General features: G+C 51.9%; 1 protein-coding gene across 3 annotated transcripts in view; it reads left to right on the top strand.

Annotated features, from left to right (window-relative positions):
• Window positions 1–26,084, top strand: part of WHRN (whirlin) — a 108,778-nt gene that overhangs the window by 72,764 nt on the left and 9,930 nt on the right. For 2 of the 3 annotated variants that reach the window (XM_084650499.1, XM_084650497.1), the window contains 5 exons: window positions 2,103–2,315; window positions 3,985–4,191; window positions 7,465–7,497; window positions 23,048–23,119; window positions 23,567–24,155. In XM_084650499.1, coding sequence (XP_084506625.1) covers window positions 2,103–2,315; window positions 3,985–4,191; window positions 7,465–7,497; window positions 23,048–23,119; window positions 23,567–24,155 — 1,114 coding nt within the window. The remainder of the gene's footprint in view (window positions 1–2,102; window positions 2,316–3,984; window positions 4,192–7,464; window positions 7,498–23,047; window positions 23,120–23,566; window positions 24,156–26,084) is intronic. The other variant, XM_084650498.1, reaches the window with a different exon arrangement.

Raw genomic sequence — 26,084 nt, 5'->3', positions numbered from 1 at the left:
GTGCAGGACATCAATAAGTTCTCTTTAAATATCAGGCTTTAGTCCCGTGGAAGGATGTGAACTGGGACCAGAGGGAAAGGTTAATATTAAAACCCTGTGGCTTGTGGAGCCACTTCAACGTAAAGCCGATAACAAACCTCTTGTTTCAGGGCTAAGAAGTAATCTGGGCGGGGTTGTGTTCTCGCGATGCCTTCTCACAAAGGCGGCTTTTTAAAGGGGATGGCTCTGCTGGAAGCACATAATGGGAGTGGAGAATCTCAGCTAGGAGCCTGCTCTCAGCTCGGAAGATTGGATGGCTCAGGGGGATTGGGAGTGGACCAGCGAGCTCCCTCCCCTTTAAGAGGCCAGGTCAAATCCAGCCTAGTAATAACAAAGGCCAACGTTTTTTAAAAGTGGCCGCTCGTGCTGGTTGCTGTCACGTGTGGGTGCCCAGCCTTGAGCACGTGGGTGCTGTTTGCCAAGCAGGCTGAGTGCCCAGAGCTCCAATTAAAGCCCAGGGGAACTGCAGATGCTCAGCGCCACTGGAGAGCCAGAGCTGGACACCCAAAAGGAGAGGCTGATTTTGAAAATGGGGGTGTTGTCACACTTCACCTCCAGAGCGCCTCCCCGGGCCTGGGTGTGGCGTTGCAGGGCTTTTTTCAGTCTAGCACCCTCTGCAGTCATTCCGATGCCACGACGGTCTGTCATTATACGTGACCTGTGGCCAGGGCACTGCTCAGGCCGTTCCCCTTCCGGGGTTAACAGAAAAGTGCCGGATAGTACCCCCAGTCTAGTGGCTTTTGAGCCTGGGCCCCTTGACCTCCATCTGGGACCCAGGATGTTTGGCCTCTTCTCTTTCTGATGCCCACACCTTCGCTCTTGGCCTGGGGAAGGGTCGGGGAACCCAGGCCCACCCTCTGTTCCGGGTTCCAGCCCTGTTTAGGCAGCCAAGGACTGTTCCCTTCATTCCCTCTGCCATTCTCCCGGGGCTGCGCCTCCCTTTCTCCAAGCCTGTCAACATCTTTCCCCAGCCCTCTGGATTCTACTATCCCTGCTTGGAATCTAGGACTTCTTTCCATTTCTTCTTTGGCAGCTGTAGCGGTGTCCCTTTGGAGCTGCTCCCAGCCCTTCTTGCAGCAGCTGGCCTGTGAAGAGTCACTCCTCTGCCTGGGACTGGTCAGTCCTACGGTCCTGGAGGCAGGAGTCCCCCTCAGCCCTGTCTCTGGAGCTAGGGTTCTGTCCCAGGCTCTCAGCCTTAGGCCAGTCAGTTGTGCCCTGCTTCAGGCAGGGTTCCCTCCCCAGCCCTTCTCCTGGAGCTGGGATTGTGAATGAAGTGAACTACAAGGCTTTCCTTCCCAATTAGCCTCCCACTCCTCCGCCCACCAGCGCCTGCCCTGTGTGAGGAGCCGGCGGCCTCTTTGCTGCTCCCCTTCTCCCACTTAGCTGGGGGAGAGGGGACATTTGCCCTGCTTTCTCTGCAAGGTTTCAGGCCTTTAGAGGTACCGTGTCCAGATTCCTTCCCCAAGTACCATTCACTCCCAGGACCCTTAGGTCTAGATGTATCTACTGGACCCTTGGGCACCCTTAATGCCAGCCGTTGGGGTGGGCTGACCACCAGGCGCTGCCGTGCTCAGTGGCGGACTCCCCCGTTACAGGGGGCCTGAGTCAATAGCACCTGGTGGCCGGCGGGAAATGAGCTTGCGCTCTCCATTCAGTGTCCGCCTCACAAAAACCACCAGTGAGAGCCTGAGCAGGGCGGCCGAGGATCAACCAGACCAGAAGACCTCACTCCCGTCTCAACCCGAGACCTGGTACCTCCCAGCCTGGGCTGAGGCACGCCGGCAACTCTGGGCTGGGGAGCAGATGGCTTTGCTGCTGTCCATGTTGCACCAGTTCTGAAGATAAGAGACGCTGCCTTCTGTCAAGGCACCTCTCCCCAGCTCTCAGTTCAGTTCAGCCTTGACAGAAGCCAGTATTAGCTAGCCAGGAATGGCTGAGCAGAGGCCCTGGGTTGTGGGATGTAACCTTTAATGTGGTGCTACGGTCGACTTCTCTGTCTGCTGAGGCCAGTTTCTCAGCCATCCAGCCCCAGGGTAAAACAGTTCCTATGTGTTCTCTTTCAGCCCGTGTTTTACAGGGGCCTGGCTGGCTCCCAGGTGACGCTGAGCAGCCTGGTGAACCAGACCCGCGTCATGCTAGAGGAGCAAGCTCGCCACCTTCTGAATGAACAGGAGCGGGCGACCATGGCCTACTACCTGGACGAATACAAGGAGACCACCATTTCCGTTGACTCTCTCGTCATGGCTCTCTTCGAGCTACTCAACACACACGCCAAGGTAAGGGAGAGCCACCCCCAGCTCCAGGGAAGCACGGCTCACCCACAGAAGAGTGAATGGAACCGCAGGTCGTGGCTGAAGTCAGGCCGGCTCCAGCTACACCACAGCTGGCGAGAGCCATTAGTAAATGGGGCGGTTTTGTAGGCCAGCGAATTCCCCAAGCCAAAGTTGCAGCAGAGATACCGCATGGTCTGCTTGGAGGGCACTGGACTGGGAGTCAGGAGACTGGGGGGGGGCCTGTTCCTAGCCCTGCCACTGACCTGCTGCGTGACCTTGGGCAAGTCACTGCTCCTCTCTGGGCTTGTTTCCCCTCCCACCCATGTCTGTTTAAATTGTAAGCTTTTTGTCTCTCCCTGTGTCTCTGCAGCACCTAGCACAATGGGGCCCTGATCCAGAGCCTCTAGGTGCTGCCACAACACAACCAATGACTGGTTATGGGAGCGGGGAGTGGCTGAGACAAGGGGCTGTGATGGCAGCTGGTTACAGCCTGAACCACCTCACCAGAATGCCCGTGTGCACAAACTCTGTCCCAGGGTTTGAGGAGCTTAGAGTCGCTCCAGCCATAGGGCTGGAGATAGTGGACATCCCCGTGACACACAGTGGCAGAGCCCCCGTGCGATCTGGCCATGCACACGGTTCTTTGTGCTCATGCTCAGCTGGGAGGGAAGTCTGGAGCCAACAGAGGGCAGGAGCATGGGCTTAGCCCCTCTAAACCCAGGCAAGTCCAGCAACCATGCTGGAGACTGTCTCTGAAGGAAGGTGATGGGGCATCCGTTCCACAGCCACCTGGTGGGCAATGAAATCACCCAGGGCTTTACGGGGGGCAGAGCAAAGGGGCAAGAAAGCGGGAGGGGCACATCCTGAAAGACACCTCTCCCTGAGAATGGGGGTGGTCACTGACTGCCCTGACCTCCCCCCGTACTGCTCTTAGTTAACGAGTGCCGGATGGATGTGGGCTGCTGCAGGTAGCACAAAGCCTCCATCCCATGGGACTCAGGTAACAGGGCTGCCAGCATGCGTCCCCCATTGCGATAGCAGAGTCGGAGGTGCCGCATGCCCTTCCCACTCCCGCTGCGGCTAACCAGGGGGCGGGTCTCGTTCTAAATCCGCTATGCCCTAATGGCCCCTACTGCTGCGGTTAAGTAAGGGAACAGAAGCTCACTCTGCTTTTGCCGATGGCGTAATGAGACCAGGCTCCTTGCCACAAGGGGAGTAAATGGAGTTCGCTGCCAGAGGAGGGAAAAGTGAAAAGCAAATGGATGTCCAGTTTACGGGGGTTTCTTCAGCCTTCCGTTAGGCTGTGGAACGCACCCGCTGTGCTGAGAGCCGAGAGCATTGTTCTGAAGGGGGCTGTGGGCTCAGCTGGGTTTGATGCACACACGGTTAGTAAATGCAACATTTGCACATGCAAATCTGTGCATTTCTACATGCACAATGGTCACCGGCTTGCATTATTGCTGGCTGGAGCACACATGGTCATTTTGTGACCACGCAAACCTGTAAATACTGCGGGATCTGCTTAGGAGGCCTGGCTGCAAAGGTGTTCGGCTTTCCAACACCTGGCACCAAGGCGTTAAAAAAACGCATGGCATCATGGTGCAGCGAAAGGCCAGCTGTCTCATGCACTGTCTTCATGTTGACCTTTTCCTTCCCCCCCATCCCCATCCAGTTCTCGCTGCTATCTGAGGTGAGGGGGGTGATAGCCCCTCAGGACCTCGATCGCTTCAATACCCTGGTTCTGAAGCGGGAGATCGAGTCCATGAAGGCCCGACAGCCCTCGGTGCGCAGTGCCGACTCCTACTCCATGACGTCCCACAGCGACACCGGCTCCTCCAGTTGCAGCCACTTCACCTCCACCACGGTCAGCTCGGCTCGGGTGAGTACACTCGGCTTTCCTGCCGTTCCCAGTCAGCCTCCTGAACCACCCTCCTTCTCCGTGAAGCCCTACCCACTCCCTGCCGTCTCGTGAAGTCCTCCTGCAAACCCTTCCCCCCCCCCAACCCTCCGCAAACCTACTCCCCCTCGGCTTTCCAAAATGATCGCCAAGCTCACACGGTACAGGGGCTCCACTCTGGCAGTGGGTTGCAGGCATCACGGAGACCCTCCTCTCATATGCAGAGGTGGCGCGGAGGCGGTGCCTGGGGGCAGGAGAACAGCATTGCTGGCTTCGGTCTAAAATTGCTGCCCATTCACTGCACCCACGGCTCTGAAGCTAAGATCAACGTGGTCAAACCGAACATGCTTCAGAGCACAAGCAGATCGCCACAGGCATCCGGGAAGAATCTATCTTCCAACCCCCTAGCCCATCCCCTCCTCCACCTCCACAGCATGGCAGAATCAGCTGAGTGAACTGTGTGAGAGAAGAGGAAATCTCTCCCACTGAAGCAAGAGATACTGGGCCACTGTTGATGGCAAGGTGCCAGCTTTGATTGGCCTGTGATTGGCTCTCACTGGGCAAACCCTGTAACCCTGAATAACCGAGGTATAGCTATAATACTGGAGAATATCATGTTTTGCTTGGAAAGGCTCCCCCGGTGGCTCCATGACAGCACTTCTACCCCCGATGCCACATGCATGGGCTCAGTAATAGGTGGGGGCTGGTCAAGAGCTGGAAATGGTGCTGAAGCATCAGACTCGTGCCCCGAGATCTCCCCTGACCTGTGTATGAGTGGTATTGGTGGACCCCATCCAGGCAGCCAGGGCAAACGGAGAGACCCTTGAAGCACATGGAAAATGCATGTGCACGCCCCGTAAGCAATTCAGCAGTCACAAGCCTGAGCTCCAGTGGGAATGGGGGCAGGAGGGGGCAGAGCTGTGCTGGAGACCAGTGCACTGAATCACCCTCTGCACTCCACCCTCCTGCCGCTATGGGCCAAAGGGAACCAAAGAAGCGGGAGGATTTCTGCTTTCCTCTAGGGAGGGTCCGGTTGTAAGTCCTTAGGGCCCTCGGGGTGGTGTCCATGATCTGTAAGGAGACGTCCGCTGAAGGTCATGCGGGACCTTGGAGATGACACACCTGGTCTTTGGGAAAGGGCCATTTGCAGGGTCCTGGGGACCGCAGAGGTGATGAACGTGGTGGGGTGCTCACACTCTGCCCCCGCTGAAGTCAGTGGGGAGTGCCAGCAGAGTCTGACCAACACTGAGCCTGCTTGAAAATCCCGCCTTATATCACCGCCCTCCGTTTCTCATTGCACAGGCCCGGGCTCCAACTGCCTTTCCCAGCCCCTGGCCTGCCATTATAGTGATGATACTAGCTATCCCTTTAAACAAGTCCCCCTCTTCCCCGTGCCCCCATAACCACACGTGCTCCCTACCACCCCCTTCCCCGTCCCAGCAGGGATGATGGAAATGGCGCCATCTGCATTCCCTGCCAGTCCTCTTCCTCCCGGCGCGTGAGTGACTCCGTGGCAATGTCTCAGGGTCGTCACCGCGTGCACCATCTCATTAAGTTATCATAATCACCTCTAAGTGTGCTGCGGCGCGGCCGCAAAATTAATTTCCCAGCCGTAAATTGGCTTTCATCATAAACACATTAGCTGCCTTGGAAATTAAAACCTCCATGAAAGGAACAGACAGCCGCGGCTGCTGCCCGATCAGCGCGGCAAGGGGGCAGTAGGAAAACAGGCCAGGCTTCTGTTCTAATGGGAGGCTCTGCAGCCAACAGGGGAGAAGCAGAGGGGGCCTTTCTTGGGGATGAGGCAGCCCGATCTGAGCTCCGAGCATAAGTTTCATAGAATCATAGAATAACAGAGTTGGAAGGGACCTCTGGAGGCCATCTAGTCCAACCCCCTGCCCAGAGCAGGACCAATCCCAACCAAATCATCCCAGCCAGGGCTTTGTCAAGCCTGATCTTAAAAACTTCTAAGGAAGGGGATTCCACCACCTCCCTAGGTAACGCATTCCAGTGTTTCACCACCCTCCTAGTGAAAAAGTTTTTCCTAATAGTTCCTAAAAGTTTTTCATGGCACTGGACATGGTTTTTCAGCCTTTAATGGGAGTCCCATAGTTAATACCTTCTGCACCAGCTGAGCTGGATTAAAGCAGCGTGCTGGATCAAGGGGGTGGGGATCGCTCAGTGGTTTGAGCATTGGCCTGCTAAACCCAGGGTTGCGAGTTCAATCCTTGAGGGGACCATTTTTTGGGCCAAAGATTGGGGATTGGTCCTGCTTTGAGCAGGGGGTTAGGCTAGATGACCTCCTGAGGTCCCTTCCAACCCTGATATTCTATGATTTGGATGATTTTCTACATTTCTAATCCAAACAGGAGACTCCAGAGTCACTCTGGGGCATAGGAGGTTGCCAGCAAAATATCTCCAGAGCTGTGGAAGGCAGGAGAGGGTGCTGGCAAATAACAATCCTCAACAAGGAGTGGGCTTAGCTCTTTGAAGTCAAATGATTACCAGGGGGATAGGGAAGGCTGGGAAAATATTGGTGACCCCTTCAGATCCCAAATGGGCAGATGGATGCATTCCTGCCTTCATCCACCACTCTCCAGCCACCGACTGATTCCTGCTTCTGGGTACACGGGATAGAGCTTCAGAATGCGGGAGTCAGGGTGAGCAGCCCCCTCCCAAATTACACCCTGTTCGGAGCACATGGAGCCATACCCCATAGGAATCAATGGGATTGCCTGGGGTGTAAATCAGCCCCGGGTTTGCCCCAGGGTCTGTAGGAAAGCCAGGGCATGCAAAACAGCCACTCCTCAGACAATCCTTGCTCTTCCTTTCCACATGTGAGACTTGCAGCCTCAGTCTAGTGCTACCAGTGTGGCCAGATCAGCCAGCTCCTGTAACGCCCCCGTCCCTAAAACCCTGATCCTTTGCTTTAACTCTGCCCAGTAATGCCGAAGGAGGAGATGACAGAGGGGGAACTCAAGGGGGCCTGTTATTTCTGTGCAAACCAAGAAAGGGCCCATGTAGTCCACCGATGCTAGTTATCTGGCCCCATCTCCCTGCTCTTCTCTCTGAACGGGGCTCTTGCTGCCTTTATTTGAATGCATTGGAGAGAACCCAAGACATGTTCCATGGGATGGCAAGGTTGGGGATGGGGAGGGGGTTGTGCAATGTTTTCTTCGTGTCATTCGTTTGTTCTACTTCCTCCCTAACATTTTTGTTTTTCCCTTTTATGTCTGTTTGAATCTGTTCCCCCAGGAGCGACTCTTGTGGCTAATAGACCTGATGGAGGTAGGGTCCTTTCAGTGGGGTGGGGAGTTGCGTGCTGTGATTTCCATAGTGAAAGAGATGTGGGAGTGGGGAGGGCATAATTCAATTGTTTGCTGCCAGAGGCTGATGCCTTCCCGTTCGGTGTTTGCTTTCACTTCCTTTGCCTCTGCCAGCTCTCAGCCTTTCCTTAGCATCTCCCTCCCTGCCACTCCTGCTGGGGCAGCGATGCTTGGAGCTCCAGTGTAGACACGGCTCTGAAGTCTTTACCGCCATGCCCTCTGACCCGATTCGGGCCACGTCAAAATGCTGGCGCCCTGTCTACACTAAAGCTCCCACTGCACTTGATGGTGCAACAGTGGGAGATTTGAAGGGCAAGTTCAGCGCCAGTCTCCTGGGCTGATCTGATCTATCCCTGTTTGTCCTTTCTAACTACTGTCTCATTCCAGCTTGTCTCATGATACCTTTGTACCTGCTCTTTCCGTCATGGCACCACATCTGTCCACTGCTCTGTGTAATCAGCCAGTCTATGCCCTGGCTGGGGGGTCATATTGGCCATCTAGGGCAGGCCACATTGGCCATCTTAAGTCCACATTGTCTTTGATTCAAGCGCCATAAAGAGCAATGCATAATAGCATGGGTTCTTAACCTAGGGGGCGCGACTACTCTCCTTTTTTGGTATAGCTAGATGGGGAGAGGGTCTCAAAATGTTTGGGGGAGGGGCTCCTGAAACTGTATTCTGCTGTACCATGGGCTCTAGGACAGAACTGGTTGAGAAGCCCGGCACTCTCATGTACTGCAATTCTAATGCGTCCCCAGAACATCTTCCAGGCACACTGAGCCCCAAAAGGCTGCAACCGGGGCGGAATCATACATGACAACAGGCTAAATTACAGGGTGCAGGTGTGTAGAAACACTGGTCCAAACTCATCCCCAGTGCCGCTCTGCTGACCAGGGGCTGAGTCTGACCCCACTGTACGGAGAATGATTGCAAGGTCTCATTTGTGAGGCTGAGCGCATCCCATAATGGACCTTTAAAAGCCCCTTCTATCTTGCAGGGAGGAATCTCAAGGTTATTGGATGGAATTCACCCTGCAGGGCAGGTGGAATCTTAAAGCACCTGGACTGTAGCTGGTGTAGTAATTGGTTTCAGTGGAACTGCGCCTGCATTTGGACTGCGTGAAGTTAGTCCATGCGGAGATAAATGCATACCTGTCTGATGAAATGTGCTTCGAGTGAGCAGTGGGCTAATGAGAACTACCTCACTGGACGACTCTGCTTCAAAGTGCTTTGCTAACCCCTGACTTTGCTTGCCATGAACTCTTGTCAGTGTCTCCTTTGGTGCAGATGGGCTTAGTATCCCCTTGCTCTGGTTGTGAGCTGCGGGGGCATCTCTGGGGAAAGAGGAGGAACTTCATAAATCCCTCATGCTGTGCACTCCCCCCCTTCGCCCCCATCTATTGACCCCTGGTCTCTGGGAAGTCCCGTAGATTGTCAGAATGCTCCCGTGAAGAGGGGATAGCGCCGTGTTTGGTGAAAGGTGCTATTTAGGCTGGGAAGGTAGCACAATGAAGATTAAATGGAGTGGTTTGGGGTCCGTTAGCCAATGTATATGTTAGCTGTAGTATACAGCATGTTAATAGGTAGTGTGCACGTGGTATTTATGCATATGGGTATTGGGAAGTTATGTTAATTGAATGTATTATTCGCTTCCCACAGTTCTCTTCACACATGTCACCTATCCCACAACACTTTGCAAAACTGAAGGCAGCTTTGGAATTAAAAAAGAGGAAACTTGTCAAGGCAAAGATGCATGAACATTTCGTACCTAGTACAGCCAGAGAGTACTTTTGTTATGGCTCATCAATGCTTGGAATATAGCATTCAAAATGAGCTCTGGAAAGTATAGGGAGGTACCAAGGACAAGCTGGCACAAAGTAGTGGGACAAACTTAAATTTTAAGTGATGTGTAAAGAGTTTTGTAACTTGTAACATCACACTATCAGTTCTACTAGCTGAAATGTCTAACTTTGAAGCACACCATCAGTGTAAAGTGAACTTGCTCCAAGGTAAGAATTTGCTTCCTGGAAGCAGGGCATGTATATCTCATTTTCGTATCGTAGTACTTTGTCTTTAGACAATACATTTGGCTACGTTTGGTTATTTGGTCTCTTGGACATTTTTAAAAATGAACCGCGAGGGTAGTTAGATGATTGGCTACCCCTTTTAATCACTAGTTTGTATGATAATGCGTTTGGCAAAGCAGAAACTTGGGAAGTGCCACTTCACACCAAACTAAGGGCTAGATTTTTATTTTATTTACACCAGCAGAAAATCCCGTGTATATATGTGGGCTTAAGTGCAGTTACTTGGGATATACCTCGGTATAACTGAGAGCAGACTCTGGCCCTCTATCTGATAAAGGGACTTACTTACATGAGCCACGGGGATCGCATGATTCCATCTGGTGTGCAGGCCATCTGTATTCCTTCCCATCCTGGGGGATGTGTCACCCCCAGGTAGTAGTAATAATCATACTTTGTAACTAAATCATTGTAAGTGACCAAAGCTTTTGCAAAGGTGTTCACAGATGGGGAAACTGAGGCACAGAAAGGGGAACTGCCCAGTTCGAGATGTTGGCAAATTGCATAGACAGTTGCTTGAGTACGCTTTGGTCTGTTATGAAATATATTCAAGAGACTAAATCGCCAATACCAGTCAGGTTTATTGCTATAAGTCAATCATAATATAGTCCAGGGAAAAGATTCAGTATGATGCCAGTCTCTGGGAAGCCATCTCGTGCAGCTTTGTTACATTCACCTTATGTAAGGCCGTGTGCTCCCAGAGTTGCACATTTCAACCAGTCGTATTTACAGGATGATTTTCCAAGGTACAAAGCTCTTTTCTTCTGTTCCTCTCCTTATCTTTGTTTTGGGTACTAGCGTTTCAGGTGCTGGGTCATGAAAGTCCCTCCCTAGCTTATACCAAGACGGAGAGCAAATGTATCTCGATTTTGACAAGTTCCTATCTGCCGATGCCAGTTGTTCTATTGTAGGGCACCGTGGGATGTAGCTTCGCATGAATAACAGAACTCTGGGAGAAGCATAGGCCAATGTAGCTCTTATCATGGCCAGGCGTTCGTATAATGTGGTGTATATTAGGCTAGGATGTGTGTATTCTCTAGCAAAGATCATACAGCAAAACAGTGATAAAGCCAGGAACAAGGCCTAGACCTCCAGGGTGCCAGGCTTTCCAGGTGCTGCCACCTTGAATGAGGCTAAGTGTGGCATGGTGGCAGCACCAGGGGCGAGGAAGGCTGGTGTCACCAGGTCCACTTTGACACCCTGGATCCATTTGACTGCTCCTTGATTCACCATGATAGCCACCAGACCCTTACTTGGGACTCAAGGTGTGTGGAATATGGGAAGCCGTGGTACTAACACTGTGCCCCCTTCAACTCCGAATCTCTCAGGCACCCCACGTCTGGCAGCAGTCCCCACTACTAAATAGCACCTTCCCTAGTGTCAAGATGGCCGCAGCAGTGCCGAAGGATTCCCCACCAAAGGGCCCTATCCACCATCTCGGAGGTCACTGGGAGCCTTTCAACTGGCTGCAATGAGAATTGGATTGGGTTCCGGTCCATCCCTGGTACGTCTGCACTGAAGTCAATGGAGTTACGCTAGGCGTGGATCTACCCCAAAGGCTACCTCTCCAGTGCCCAAAAGCCCTGTGGCAGCAAGTCTCAGAGCCCTGTCAACAGATGCAGGCTTGCGGGGCTCATGCTAGGGGGCTAAAACTAGCCATGTCGACTTTCCCACTCAGGCTGGAGCTGGGACTCTGAGACCCACCCCACTTGCCAGGTTTCAGAGCCTGAGTGAGAACAGCTACATGGCTATTTTTAGCCCCATAGCACAAGCCCAGGAGCCGGAGTGAGTTGGCCTGGCCTCTGAAACTCACTTCTGTGGGAGAGGGGTGGGAGTGAGGTTGCAGTGTAGACGTACCCTAAGAGTCCCCTCAGCTCTCCAATCTGCAGGCTAATGATTCATAGATTCATAGATATTAAGGTCAGAAGGGACCATTATGATCATCTAGTCTGACCTCCTGCACAATGCAGGCCACAGAATCTCACCCACCCACTCCTGCGATAAACCTCTCACCTATGTCTGAGCTATTGAAGTCCTCAAATCATGGTTTAAAGACTTCAAGGAGCAGAGAATCCTCCAGCAAGTGGCCCGTGCCCCATGATACAGAGGAAGGTGAAAAATCCCCAGGGTCTCTTCCAATCTGCCCTGGAGAAAAATTCCTTCCCGACCCCAAATATGGCAATCAGCTAAACCCTGAGCATATGGGCAAGATTCACCAACCAGATACCCAGGAAAGAATTCTCTGTAGTAACTCAGATCCCACCTCATCTAACATCCCAAACTTCTGAATGAGCTGGTCAATTCGAGGATCACTAGCCCCTTCTAAACTTGTGAGGTGTGATATCATTATGGGGTGCATTAAGTTCACCCCCAGGCAAGCCAAGTCCTAATTAAACCTCTCTGTAATGCTGATTATAGATTCATAGATACTAAGGTCAGAAGGGACCATTATGATCATCTAGTCTGACCTCCTGCACAATGCAGGCCACAGAATTTCACCCACCCACTCCTGCGAAAAACCTCTCACTTATGTCTGAGCTATTGAAGTCCTCAAATCATGGTTTAGAGACTTCAAGGAGCAGAGAATCCTCCAGCAAGTGACCCATGCCCCATGCTACAGAGGACGGCGAAAAACCTCCAGGGCCTCTTCCAATCTGCCCTGGAGGAAAATTCCTTCCCGACCCCAAATATGGCGATCAGCTAAACCGTGAGCATATGGGCAAGATTCACCAGCCAGATACTACAGAAAATTCTTTCCTGGGAACTCAGATCCCACCCCATCTAACATCCCATCACAGGCCATTGGGCCTATTTACCATGAATATTTAATTACCAAAACCATGTTATCCCATCATACCATCTCCTCCATAAACTTACTGAATTTAATCTTAAAGCCAGACAGATCTTTTGGCCCCACTGCTTCCCTTGGAAGGCTATTCCAAAACTTCACTCCTCTGATGGTTAGAAACCTTCATCTAATTTCAAATCTAAACTTCCTGATGGCCAGTTTATATTCATTTGTTCTTGTGTCCACATTGGTACTGAGCTTAAATAATTCCTCTCCCGCTCCGGTATTTATCCCTCTGATATATTTATAGAGAGCAATCATATCGCCCCTCAACCTTCTTTTAATTAGGCTAAACAAGCCAAGCTCCTTGAGTCTCCTTTCATAAGACAAGTTTTCCATTCCTCGGATCATCCTCGTAGCCCTTCTCTGTACCTGTTCCAGTTTGAATTCATCCTTCTTAAACGTGGGAGACAAGAACTGCACACAGTATTCCAGGTGAGGTCTCACCAGTGCCTTGTATAACGGTACTAAAACCTCCTTATCCCTACTGGAAATACCTCTCCTGATGCATCCCAAGACCGCATTAGCTTTTTTCACAGCCATATCACATTGGCAGCTCATAGTCATCCTATGATCAACCAGTACTCCAAGGTCCTTCTCCTCCTCCTATGACCCAGCCAGACCTGGTTATCACCTCCTAGTTTAATGTGTCTTTGGCTCTCTGCTCAGTTCTGCAAAGCAGGGGTTAATTGTACAATGTGATAATCAGCTGCAGTCTCTTGATCACAGGAGCTCAGGTATTGTAGAATTTGCTTAAAAATGAGCTGGTCCTGAGGGATTTGGAGAGGGGTTTGGGTTTTTCCCGGCTGTGTAATTATTATGTTTACAAAATTGAAATCTACATTGATTTTATGTAGTCATTATTTCGTAGCAAATGTAGTGCCAGATTGACAGACAGCAGAGTTCTCTGTACAGAGCCCAATCCTGCGAGGGGCTGAGCAGCTCCTGGGAGGCGCTCGACACCAGGATGGATTGGGCCCTGTAGCTCCAGAACAGACACCGCGTAGAGGGCAGCAGTGTCCTCCCACATCCTGACCCCTGCGAATAAGCATGAACTCCATTCTGGGTGGAACAACTCATTGCAGGAGATGGGGAGGGAGATGATCTCCTTGTCCATTCATCCTTAAGTGACCATGCTCACCAGTAGCTGAAAAGGCCTAGCTTGGGGTTGGGTTCAGAACAAAGTTTCAGTTTTGGTTCTTATTTTAGCCAAAATGGATCAGCCATGCCTGGTTTTAAAGGGACAGAGGTCTAAATAAAAGTGAGGCGGGGTTATCTAGTGATTAGAGCAAGGAGCTGGGTGTCAAGACTTCTGGACCCTGCATCTAGCTCAGCCACCAACCCCAGGGAATGATCACAAAGTCACTTATCTTCCTGTGCCTCAGTTTCCCAACTGTAAAGTTAGACTAGTATATTGCCCTGCCACCCTGGGGAGGGACCAGTGACTTGATAGACTTAATTAATTAATATCTGGGAAGTGCTTTGAGACCCTCAAATGGAAGGCGCTTGAGAACAACTGGAAAAGGTGTTAGAATGATCCCAGGTGGTGAAACGAAATACCTGTTTTCCCAGTCACTTTGCCTGCCTGTTTCCCGTCTCCTGAAGAAATGATGGGTTGTGGCTGTTGTATCTTAAATCCACATAGAGGAGAGATTAGACGGGGCCTTTAAATTATCTCAGTTCATCTCCTCCAAATTTACCATTCAGCAGTGACCTTTCTGTTCATCCTGAAAACTTAGTTCTGAGACTGAAGTTCTAGAAGTGCTCTCAGATTCCCCACTTCTCAGTATAATAAACTCAATTAATGAAGCAAGAGGACCAATAAATTCACTTAACAATGTAATGGTGCTGGAGGTGGGTCTCTGCTAACATCACCATGGAATCTGAAGCTCCCAGACATTTCTTACAAGTAATAATTCACATGAATCTGCAGTGGGTTTAGATAGCATCTCAGTAGAAGCACAAGGAATTTTGGCAGGAAATCACAATACTGCTTGCTGTGGCTGAAAGAATAGAGTCCGATGTTTTAAGGTGTTTCGTGAAAGGTCTTCCACCCCTTCACCCCACCAGCGTATTTGGGGAAAGCAGCATGATCCAGAGCAGTGATTCTCAACCAGGGGTACACATACCCCTGGGGGTACGCAAAGATCTTCCGGGGGTATGTCATCTCATCTAGATATTTGCCTAGTTTTACAACATGCTACATAAAAAGCACTAGCAAAGTCAGCACAAACTAAAATTTCATACAGACAAAATGAGAAAGGAAGCTAATTTCCATGGGTTAGAAGGAAACAGTTGAACCATGCCAAGCAGCCCCCCAGGTGGGATATCTGTTATCTCCTGTGCTAAAATGACATTAATCTGTAGTGTAGCTCAGAGGTGTTAAACCACTGTCAAGCTACACACCAGAAATGGTCACCTTTCAGCCGAGGGCAAAGTGATCCCAGTTGTATAGCAATATATGTTAGTAAAGCGCAGTGGGACTTGAGAATATAAAATACATCTCCATATAAGTAGTTATTTTATTATTACCCTGTGTCCATGCCCATGTTGTTAGTACTGCTGTTGGAAAAACTTTGACAAACTTTGTTTTGTCAAAATTTAAATGTTCTGTGGACACAGTTTGATTTGACGAACTTCCAACAGAAACCAGGTTTCCACCGGTTTCCTGCCATCTTGCCTACCCACCTCCCCGGCAGACCACCTGTGGGCTGCCAGGGAACTGAGAGCCTGGTATCCCTGGGCCGTCCAGGGTGGGGGACTCAGTGGCAGCCCACCAGACAGACTGCCCCAGCGCCGGGACTTTGTTCCCTTTCATGGCGAATTTTCAATTTTATTCCAACTCTGAATAAAACCAGATTTCAAAATACCAAAACCCTCCTCGAAACAGAATGACCTTTCTCTGCCTGGCTCCTGTCGTTAGCAATAACTGGGAAAAAGGAGATGCTAATTTTTAACAGTGAGTTTAATTAACCATTGAAACCGATGGCCAAGGAATGTGGTAGATTCTCCATCACTTGGAGTTTTTACAGCAAGACGGGGTATATTTCTAAAAGATTACACCCGAGCTCCGCTACAGGTTGGACTCAGTACAGAAATCAGTGGGTGAAATTCTCTGGCCTGTACTCTGCAGGGGTCAGACTGGATGATCACAAAGGCCCCTTCTGCCCTTAGGATCCATGAATAACGTACATTAGAGGGAGGAGAAATAGACGGTTGATAGGTGTGGAGCTATTTCTAAACACTTGTTTTTCAAAGCTGTGGCATGGGGCCTCAGTGGCCTTTTAAAGTGACAGCCAATAAAACCTGATCTTAAAATAGAGTGAGCTCCTACAGGCACGTTTTTGCTTAAAAGCCATTACCTTTTACAGCCAGGAGCAATTTCTACTTTGCCCAGAAATATTAGGCGTAAGGGAAATCCAGTCCTCTTTTAGGACAGCTCAGCAAAACATGGAACCATATTTATATCTCCACGCAGACGGGCCGAAAACAGCCAGGGTCAGCAGCATTGTTGGCAGGGCCTAGGCATAGAGCAGCCCGGGGGCTGCTGAGAACTCCCTAGCAGCAAAGAGAGGACTGGCAGGCTGCCTTGACTCAGTGAGCATGTTCCCCTGGCACACGGTGCCTGGCATGTCTGGAGACAGACAGCCCGCCAGCCCTTTCCCTGAAATGCCCATTACTATGGCAGAACATTTCAGAACTATCTCCAGCTGAGATCCAATACAGGAACAGCCTGGTCGAAACAGAGATGGGGTGGAATGGATGTAAAACCACAGGAGTCCTGTAGTCTCCTCCAGAGTAAACCAGTGGGGTGTATCCTCATGGGTAGGACCCTACCAAATCTGGTCTTTTGTGTCATTTTACCCTGTCCTATACAGATTCCACAGAGGAGACACGTGTGGGGGGGGGGCGCAAGGTGATTGTGGGGGGGGTGGTATTGCCACCCTTACTTCTGTGGTGCCGTCAGCACGGGGTGGCCAGAGAGCGGCAGCTGTTAGCCAGCTGCCCAGCTCTGAAGTCAGGAGCAGCGCAGAAGTAAGGATGGCAATACCACAACCCCCCCTACAGTAACCTAGCAACTCCCCCCCCAGGCCTCTTTTGGGTCAGGACCCCTACGGTTACAACACTGTGAAATTTCAGATTTAAATAGCTGAAATCATGAAATTTACAATTTTTTAAATCCTATGGCCGTGAAATTGACCAAAATGGACCATTAATTTGGTAGGGCCCTACTCATGGGTCAGCGTAAAGATTTGCTGCAGTGTGACCCTTGAGAAATCCTCCTGTCCTGCAGGAAGGGAAGGAACTCGGTGCTGTTCACCCTGCAGGGGGAGAGGAATTGTAAAGGGCACAGTCGCCAGAAAGCCCAGGTCCTACTGATAATCCAAACTGAGCGAGCTGTACCTGGTCCTAGGCCTGGTTGTTACTGGCAGGGTCTCTCCAGGGGTTCCCTGATCAGTGTGGGCAGGTTTTTTGTTTATGTCCCCTGAGAACCAGGCTAGCCAAATTGTGCAATAGAAACACTCCCTTCCTCCCACTCTCCTCACCGAGCCCATTAGCTCCGAGGCCGATCGCCTGGCTGGAGTAGAACTGCACCGGGATCAGGCAGAGAAAGCAGCAGCCACCCTGCCAGCAGCCCTGCGGCATACAGGAGAGCTTTGCAATGCGCATCCATCAAACCAGAGTGCAAACGCCCCTACCTGTGTAGTGCTGATACTGAGACTGCACATTGGACCAGGTCTTTGGGAAAGGCTTTAGATACCCTGGTGATGGCCATGGTGTAAGAGCGGGATCTGTAGCCACACAGGCCTGGTGTGGAGGAGTAGACTTTACTGTCTCTGTAAATACTTTCTCTCTTCACTCCGCCTTCCCTGGAAACTTTTTTAGGCCAATGATGTTAAAGGTGGGTCTCGATTCCTGTCTCCTAAGCTTCCCTATTTATAAGGCTCCGGAGCCTTAATATTTCACCCATCCTGCCAAGGGAAGATCTTTTGAACAGGAACTCAGTGGACTTCATCCTACAGGGCTTCAGGCTTCAAAGGTGCTGGGGGTCTAGCACAGAGGTGGGCAAACTATGGCCCAGGGGCCACATCTGGCCCTCCAGACATTTTAATCCAGCCCTTGAGCTCCCATCTGGAAGTGGGGTCTGGGGTTTGCCCCGCTCCGCATGGCTCCTGGAAGCAGCGGCATGTCCCTCTTCCAGCTCCTACATGTAGGGGCAGCCAAGGGGCTCCGCACGCTGCCCCCACCCCAAGTGCCGCCCCCGCAGCTCCCATTGGCTGGAAACTGCAGCCAATGGGAGCTGCAGGGGCGGTGCCTGCTCACAGGGCAGCGCACAGAGCTGCCTGGCTGTGCCTCCGCAGGGGAGCCGGAGGGGGGACATGCCGCTGTTTCTTGGAGCTGCTTGAGGTAAGTGCCGCCTGGAGCCTGCATCCCTGACCCCCTCCCATGCCCCTGCCCCAGCCCTGATTGCCCTCCTGTCCTCTGAACCCCTTGGTTCCAGCCCGGAGCACGCTCCTGCACCCCCAACTCCTCATCCCCAGCCACACCCCAGAGCCCGCACCCCTAACTGGAGCCCTCAAGCCCTCCTGCACCCCACCTCCAATTTCGTGAGCCTTCATGGCCCCCCATACAATTTCCATACCCAGATGTGGCCCTCGGGCCAAAACGTTTGTCCACCCCTGGTCTAGCATGTGCATTTTGGAAGCTCTCCGGGCTGCACGTGGCTGGTGAACTGTTAACGTCCTGGCTCATGTGGCAGCCTGAAAGCTCTTGTCTCTGGCACATCAGGCAGGCAATTGAAAGTCTGGCCAGGGAAGGGTTACAGACCCAGCTGCCTCCCCCCACAGCGACATGGGGAGGGGACTGGAAATGCCACCACTTCCTGTGTGGTTATTGACAAGCCATGGTGGGATTATAGGCTTAGGGGCAGCAGCTGGAGATCATATCATGGAGGAGACGGTGATATTTAGGCGGCTCTCTCCTGCGAGGGGGTATGGAGCTGGGGTAAGAGGGTGCAGCTCACTGCAGGTGCTTAGCCCAATTCTGAATTTGGCCCAGTAACTGTGTCCCCCTCCTCTGTTTGATCACATGGGTCGGGGGTGACTGAAGTTCACGCTCCCTAAAATTGTCTCTTCTTGAAATCACTGTCTCCCCACACCCCACCCCACCCCGCCTCCATTGACATCCACTGGCCCACCTTAACCCTGCATGCAATCAGACCTTCCTGAAATTCCTGCCACATGCCTAGCCAGGCTGGGACTAAGGATGAATCATCCCCTATCCATTAATGTGGCTATCTGTCCCCAAAACCTAACCCCACTGAAACCCATCCTTGCCAAATAACCCTTGGCCCAATACTGGGCTCGCTGGGAATGAGAACTCATTGCCCTGAAACAAAGGCTTTCAGCTTTCTACTCCTGCCGGAGTGCCAGGCTGTGGGACAGGCTCCCATGCTACCATTGCTCTCAAGCCGTGTCCATTCACATCCTCGTTCTCCCCCGCCCCCTAGTCCCTGTCCTAAAGCTGCAAAGAGGAGAAGCAATTTCTTCAAATGTTTTCCGTGCCTAGGGTGCCTGCGGGGCCTGGTTTGGATGTGAGTCATCTAACGGGTGGAAGGCCTTGGGCTGAGTGCTTTCCAGCAGACGGGGAAATGCACATATACCACAGATTCAAACAAACCAGTTGTTTATCTGACACTAGACAACATGCGGTTAAACACAGACTGGACCCTGCCCATTCCAGCACAAAGGAACCAACAGCCTCATTAATGCGAGGGAAAGGAAATATGCTGTGGATCAGTGTTTCTGCAGATGTAAACTGCCTGATTGTTGACTTAATTGCGGAAGGCAGGCGAGATCAGTCTAAACAGAAGTGGGTTAAGTGGCATTTTGCTAATCCAGCAGGAGCTGTATATTATTCTTTCTAAATGCCCCCACCATGAGAATAAACTGGTTCCCATGGGAATACAAATGACATTTGATTTGCTTGTTAATTAGCCCCGCTGTGGGCTACACGCTTTACCTGGTTGGCAAAGTGTCACTGAGCATGAGTGTGAATCCTGGTGCAAATGCCGCTCCCTCGTTATAGAGATCCCATTGTCCTACACCAGTGCCCACCTGCTCCCTCGTTATAGAGATCCCATTGTCCTACATGGATCCTAGCACCGGTGCCCCCTGCGTCCTCCCCCGGTAGATAGATCCCATTGCACTCATGGCCTGTGAGTGTGGATCTGAGCGCTAGTGTACAGCGGTTCTCCAGGGTGGGAAGGAGAGGATCCAGTTGTCCGGGTTCCCTCCAGATGACAGTGTGTTGGAGAACGTGATTTGCTCTTGCCTGGCCTCGTGGGATCAAGAGGTGTTATAACCACACTGCAGAGCCATGTGCTCTCCTGTGTGTCACTTCCACCTCCAGGAGAGCAAGGCTGCAGGGCTTGGATACTACAGTGCTGGGTGCTATTGGAACCCAGGAGTTTCACCCCAGGGAGCTCTCTCCACCACTGCCCTCCCTCGGGTTTCCTGCAGGAGGAAGCCAACTTAAACCCTGCAAGCAGCCTCTACTCTGCAAGTGTCACCCACCCACCTCCTGGGTGTGATGTTCTGTCCCAGCCAGTGGCATCGAGACCACTTAGAGAGAGATTAATGAGTCTGCTCTACAGCCTTAGTGAAGGGCCGTGTGGCTTTTAGCTCATGAAGTACAGGCTCATGCATTTAGCTCTAGAGGTCCCAGGTTCGATCCCACTCGCCAACGAGTGGGGTCTGTCAGTGTTACACAAGCAGGTTGATTCTGGGCTTACCTGCCAGCATTTGGAGCCTGTGCTGGCCCCCTTCTGTCCCCTAGTACCAGTGGGGGTATAGTCCCAGTATGCCACTCCACTGTGATGCTGTGGAGGACTTGCCACCATCCAACTGGGCCCTCTGCCAGGGTTTACACTGGCCTAAAACCAGAGTGAATATGATCGTTGGCCTTTTAACCCAATTCTGTCCCCTCCACACAGACAAAATCAAGCCATGCTCTGCAACAGGCCCCGAGCACGCTACTATGGGCAGGGGGACACAGCGGCTTGCCTTCTCTCTCCTTCCCTGCCCCCACATGCAGTGAGAATGACGCCCTGGTGTCCACATTTGTGCTCCCAGCCTATCAGCGCCAGGGGCCCCACCCAGCATGTTACAATTCACACTCCCAAGCGTGGAGCGCAGTAGAACTCACACAGTCCAGGGCACTCGTGCCTGGATTCACACTCAGAGCCTGCAGGACTAGACAGCAGGAGTCTCACTCTCAGCCTTTCAGAGGCTGAAAGGGGTAAGTTGTGCCCCTTACCCCTGCTGTGCCAGGTGCTTTGAAATCCTAGCGGGTGCTTAGTGCCAGGAGTCACACTTCGAACAGGGAGTTGCTCTAATCAGCAGGGGCCATGGTGGCAGAAAAGTGATGGCTCTGGCCTTGGGACAGGGGTCATAGCCCATCTGAGGCAAACTCCCGCCATGTGGTGGAGTCAGATTGGAGCCCAGGGCTCCTGCCCTCCCCTCTGCTGGGCCAACCGGGACTGTGCCAGCCCCACGGGGATGCAGAGTGCTGCGTCAGCCGCGCCGATCTGCACAACCCCTCTGTGCACGGAAATGACATCTCCCTGAATTCCCCGGGGTTCATTAGCCAGGCGCTCACTGCTCCGAACCTCTCTCCTCCGGCTGACGTTACCCATCTCTCCCCCACCCCTGATTGACAGCCCCACCGTGCCGAGAGACTAACGAACTCATTGAATTCTTTTGCTGATTTCTCGAGCTCTGCTGACGGCATTGACATATTCCAGGCTGTATTTTGACATCTGATCATTAATTTTGGCTATAATTATAATGAAGAAAGAAAAAAAAACCCAACGCACCCAACATCTGCCAGGCATTTGCATCGGAGACTGTCTGGTCTGATTTCGTGTCAGGGTGGTGTGTGCGCGGGATGGGGGGGGAGCATCTTGATTTAACCCTTTCATAGCCCGCAAAGAGTGGAAGATCCCCCCAGGAAGTGAAAACATGATTGGGTCAAACCACGAGAGTGGCTCAGCCGAGCAAGGGGAGCAAGCCAACGGCACTGGGCTGCCGGGGCATGCGGGCTCCCAAAGAAGCATTTTGCTAGGGGGAAAGCATGGGGAGAAGGATATGAAATGGAAGGGAATGTGGAAAGGGAAGCGTTGCCAAGCTGGAGGGTGATCTCTTTGCAGCAATGCTGCAATTCCTGGCGGAAAGTGAGAGAGAGGCCCAGATGCAGAGAGGGAGACCCACACACACCACCTCACCCTCTGGGTCCTGAAGGCAGTCACGACAGATTCAGGGCCAGTCCGGTCTGAGGCTGTGACCACGCATCTCGCCAGTGCTAAGCTCTCCTGGAGCTGGGTTTGCTTTACTCACCAGGGCAAGTCACTGGGGCAAGGCACCCACACAGGGCTGCCGCTACCGTGGGGGTGGCTCCCACCCCAATACCGACAAGCCCATAGTCCAAAGAGTAACCAGACCCTCTGACCTGGAGAGCGAGACTCAAATGCCCAGCGGTGATCTCACACCGTGACCAGCAAGGTCATAGCCAGTGCACCTTCTCTGTGTGGGCTCGGCCATGCCTCACCCTCGTTGCTGGCCATGCTTGTCCTCCCCAGGTAGCCTAGAGCAGGAAAGGGACTCCCTGCGCCCCATCCCCAGTCTAGCGCAGCTATGCACCACGATCATCACCTGGTCCTTGGAAGGCTCCATCCTCACCAATCCTTGGAGCGGCACCTCTGAAGACGGCCCAGGCCTGAGCAAAGCAAAGGCAGATCCCAGAGAGATCCACTCACTTGGAAGGACACTTCTCCCACCCCGGTGGCTCTGAGCACTCGACGCTACGTAGATCATAGGCCAAATTCTGCTCTTAACTAACACGAGTGCCTCCTCCATTGAAATCAAGGGTGCGTGCGCCCATGGACCAGCGATCAGTCCTCTCTCACCTCTTGCAGACGCTGCACCGGACCGGAGCGTCCCCTTGCTCACAGCAGTGGTGCTCCTGATTCCCAGCAGGGTGGGCGAGAGGAGAAGCCAGCCCTTTGGCTTCAGCAAAGGGCTGTGTTTAAAGGGGATGCTGCCAAGATAAAAACCGTGGGCTGGACGGTTACATCCCTTGCTCCCCTAAAATTCCCCACTGCAATTAACAGGAGGATTGGGGCCATGCAGACGGCGGCAGCAGGCCGCAGGGGTCCCTTGCATTATTAAAACTAACAAATGTAACAACAGTCCAACGCTTGAACCCACAAAGCTACTGCTTGAGCTGAAGGCCTTGCCCTCCTAGTCTGCACGTGGGGCAGAAGCAGTTTCCCATCCGGGTTGCTTTGCCATAGCTGTGGTGCCTGGATCTCCCATGCTGCAGGGGCGACCTTGCCATGAATACAAACCTTTCTCATTGCAACCAAAAAGCTCCATTTGCTGCAAACCTTTCTGTCCATGTGAGGTTTTCTAAGATTCACCCGAAACCCCTGGGCAGCGTCTCGTGCTAGGGCCTCTGCTTTGCTTTGTGTTGCTGTACAGTGCAGTGACTGGCTGTTTTTCCCCTTCCTTTGTGTGCCTAGAACACCGCAGACCTGGAGGGAGGCGGAGAGGGATTCCAAAGCAGTATTAATGCCCTGCCAGACATCTCCCTGGTAAGAGATCTCACCTTCTCTAGCCAGTGCTTCCTCAAAAGGAAACAGATGCTAACTGAAGACCATCTTCTCAAATACTTTCCCCCATCACTAACCTGTGGAACTCACTGCAGCAGGGCACGATTGAAACAAATAATGCAGCATAGTTAGAAAAAAGGACTTGGGGTCTGTGAATAAGAACAGCATCTGCAGTTACTGGAGCTAAAAACAGGACTATTCCTCTATCAATCTTCACACTCCAGGGGATATTCAGATTGCTCCTGAGGTCAGGAAGAAACTTCCAGTCTGTCACCTCCAATCCAGGTGAAACGTCTGACACACGTCACTGGAGGTGACAGGACACCAGGCTCCGGGGGTGATGGGCCAGTTCTCAGGTGTCCAGGCGGGGAAAGGGCCCCTCGTCCCACATAGCGGCATCTAATGGCTTCTTGTTCTGGTTTTTCACAGGACGATGTTTCGTCTTTCCCTGAGGAACCACCCAGCTTTAAGCCCCCACCTCCTCCTCCGGCTCAAGAGCTGGACTCCTCCACTGCCCAGCTCCGAAATGCCGCGAAAGTCACACCCAAGCGCCCTTCCTCTGAATCCTCCCAGTCAGGCCTCTTCTTCGTGGCCCCTCCCAGCCCCACCCCACCTCCCAGCCACCCCGACAAGGACACAGCCAGCATGACTTCCACCTCGGCCTCTGTGTCCACTGAGGATTCTGCCTCGAGTCCCGTCTATGCCGCTGTTTCCCCTGCCACTCTCAGCTCCGGGAGGCACATGGGTGCCCACTTGTCCTTGGTCAACCAGCACCCGATAGGCCCCTTCCCCCGAGTTCAGTCTCCAACCAGGCTGAAGAGCCCATCTCCTGAGAGCACCCCAGTCAGTAGCCTCCCAACGCCTGCTCCTCGTTCCCCTCCACCTCCCCCATCGCACTCAGAGCCAGACAAAGGCAGCCTGCAGTCAGCGATCAACCAGCACTTCGTCATGGTGGAGGTGCATCGGCCCAACAGCGAGCCGGACGTGAATGAAGTGAGATCCTTGCCCCAAGCCCGAGGTGGGTGGCTCTGCCTGCTGGACTGACCCTGGGGGGCATGGCCAGGTTAAAGAACCACTGTACAAATTGCCACTCAGGCAAGTAACACTGAAGGGGCTTGTTCATGCTCTGTTCTCTCTGTTCCTCTTTTGCATTGCTCTGTTTGGACAATGAGACTAGTCGGTTTCACTCTTCTTTACAGCCACTTCTAGTCCATTTCCATTTCCTGATCTAGCACAAGAACTGGATGTTAGCATTGCAAACACCACAGGGGGGAGGAATTGACAGTGAAACCCTCTCTAAGGACTTGCAGTGATGGGAAAAAACAGGGCTATTCTGCTGCCTCACCCAGGCAGCTAGATCAGAGACGCCCCACTAGCCCCAAATTTGGGCTAGAAAAGGCAGAGAGTCTTTCTGAGATGAGAGAGAGCTAGAGGGAAGGGCAGGGAGAAACCCTTGAGAACAGCCTATTGATGGGGGAGTTTCAGGACTGAGTCTTATATCTGTAAATACAGCCCTGCTCGAGATACTCAAAGGTATTTACGTTCCTCACTACCATCTGGGCCTTTGTTACAAAGGGTTTGTCTGCACGAGAAAACTGATAGGAATAGCTCTTCCGGAATAAGAATGTCCAAGGGGGAGCTACTCCAGAATAGCTACTGCACTTTAAATTCATGTCCTACCTTATTCTGGAATAACTTCCTCATGTAAGCAAGCCCTTTACTGAAACCGCAGGAAGGAGGTAAATTGGGGCAACGCCCGATATGTGCGTGCGGTGGTAGAAGCAACATTGCCAACTCTCCTGATTTTATTGCAATATTTTGCTGTTCTTGAAGCCCCAGATGCTGGAGTCATGTGAGAATATTCAGATTACATGTTAAAAAAAATCAGTGTCTAGGTCTCCTAATTGCGAATAAAAGTTTGACATCGCCTTTCAGAATAATAATTAATATAACACAATCCCTAGCTCTTATATAACCAGGTGTTGTATCATTATAATTATTATTAAGTGTTAGGATCAAAAATCGAGAGGGCAACTCAGAAGAGGCCCAAATTATTGTTTTAATCTCATGAGTTTTAAGCTGTTTTCATGATATTTGAATGCCTGGCATTGGCAATGCTGTCAGCGCGGGGTGCGGGGTTTGGCACTCCTTACGGTACCCTGCCTCCTACCACCTTGTGCTCAGTGAACTTTTGTAAGCCTCCCCCTAGCTTTCCAGTGCAACTTTACCTGACCTTTAGTTAAAGACCAAGCTCCACTAGGCAGCTGATTGCATCTGGTCTCCTGGGCAAGTCTTTCTGCGTTTGTTAATAAAATCTGTTTCTGGTAGAATTCTAAAAGAAAAGAGAAATAACCCCGGGACTTTTTCCATTAGTCTCTGGGTTGAGAAAAGCTTGTTTGGCAAAAAGCTGAATTTAGAGGCCCGATTCAACCAGGCGTTGGTCTTTTAAACGTGTGTTTGGGGAGGCGGGGGGGTAAGGGAAGTGCAAAGAGGACATCAAGGGAAAGTTACCCAAAAGGAAACATGAGATCCCAAAGGAGTGAGCTGCCATTTGACCCCACTAGAGTCACTGTCACAGTGGATCGATGTTGGGGTGTACTCGAGTCAACTGATATTCCACCTCATCAGCCCTCTGCTCAGTGCTTTCTGGCTGGCTGAGGTGTCCCCAGGCCAGAATTCAGTTCCAGCGTGACCAAGTCTCCACGACTGGATTTCTCTGGCACTTGTTTGACCCGATTCTCATTGTCACAAGGGCCTGTTTACACTGTCAATGACTCGCTTTACCTCGGAGCCCTGTAAAGGGGCCTTAAGGCCTTAATGTAAATGAAAATCAGCCCCAAAGTTTGTCCTACTGTGTGACAGGCAGAGACCTCCTGGTGATTCACTCAAAATACAGTTGGGGGAAACACCCAAACTGGCTTTCTGTGCCCACCTGGAATGGACTCTG

Source organism: Lepidochelys olivacea, assembly GCF_965140295.1.
Source record: "Lepidochelys olivacea isolate rLepOli2 genome assembly, chromosome: 16".
Lineage (NCBI taxonomy): Eukaryota > Metazoa > Chordata > Testudines > Cheloniidae > Lepidochelys > Lepidochelys olivacea.
This window is presented reverse-complemented; position numbering and strand designations above follow the sequence as displayed.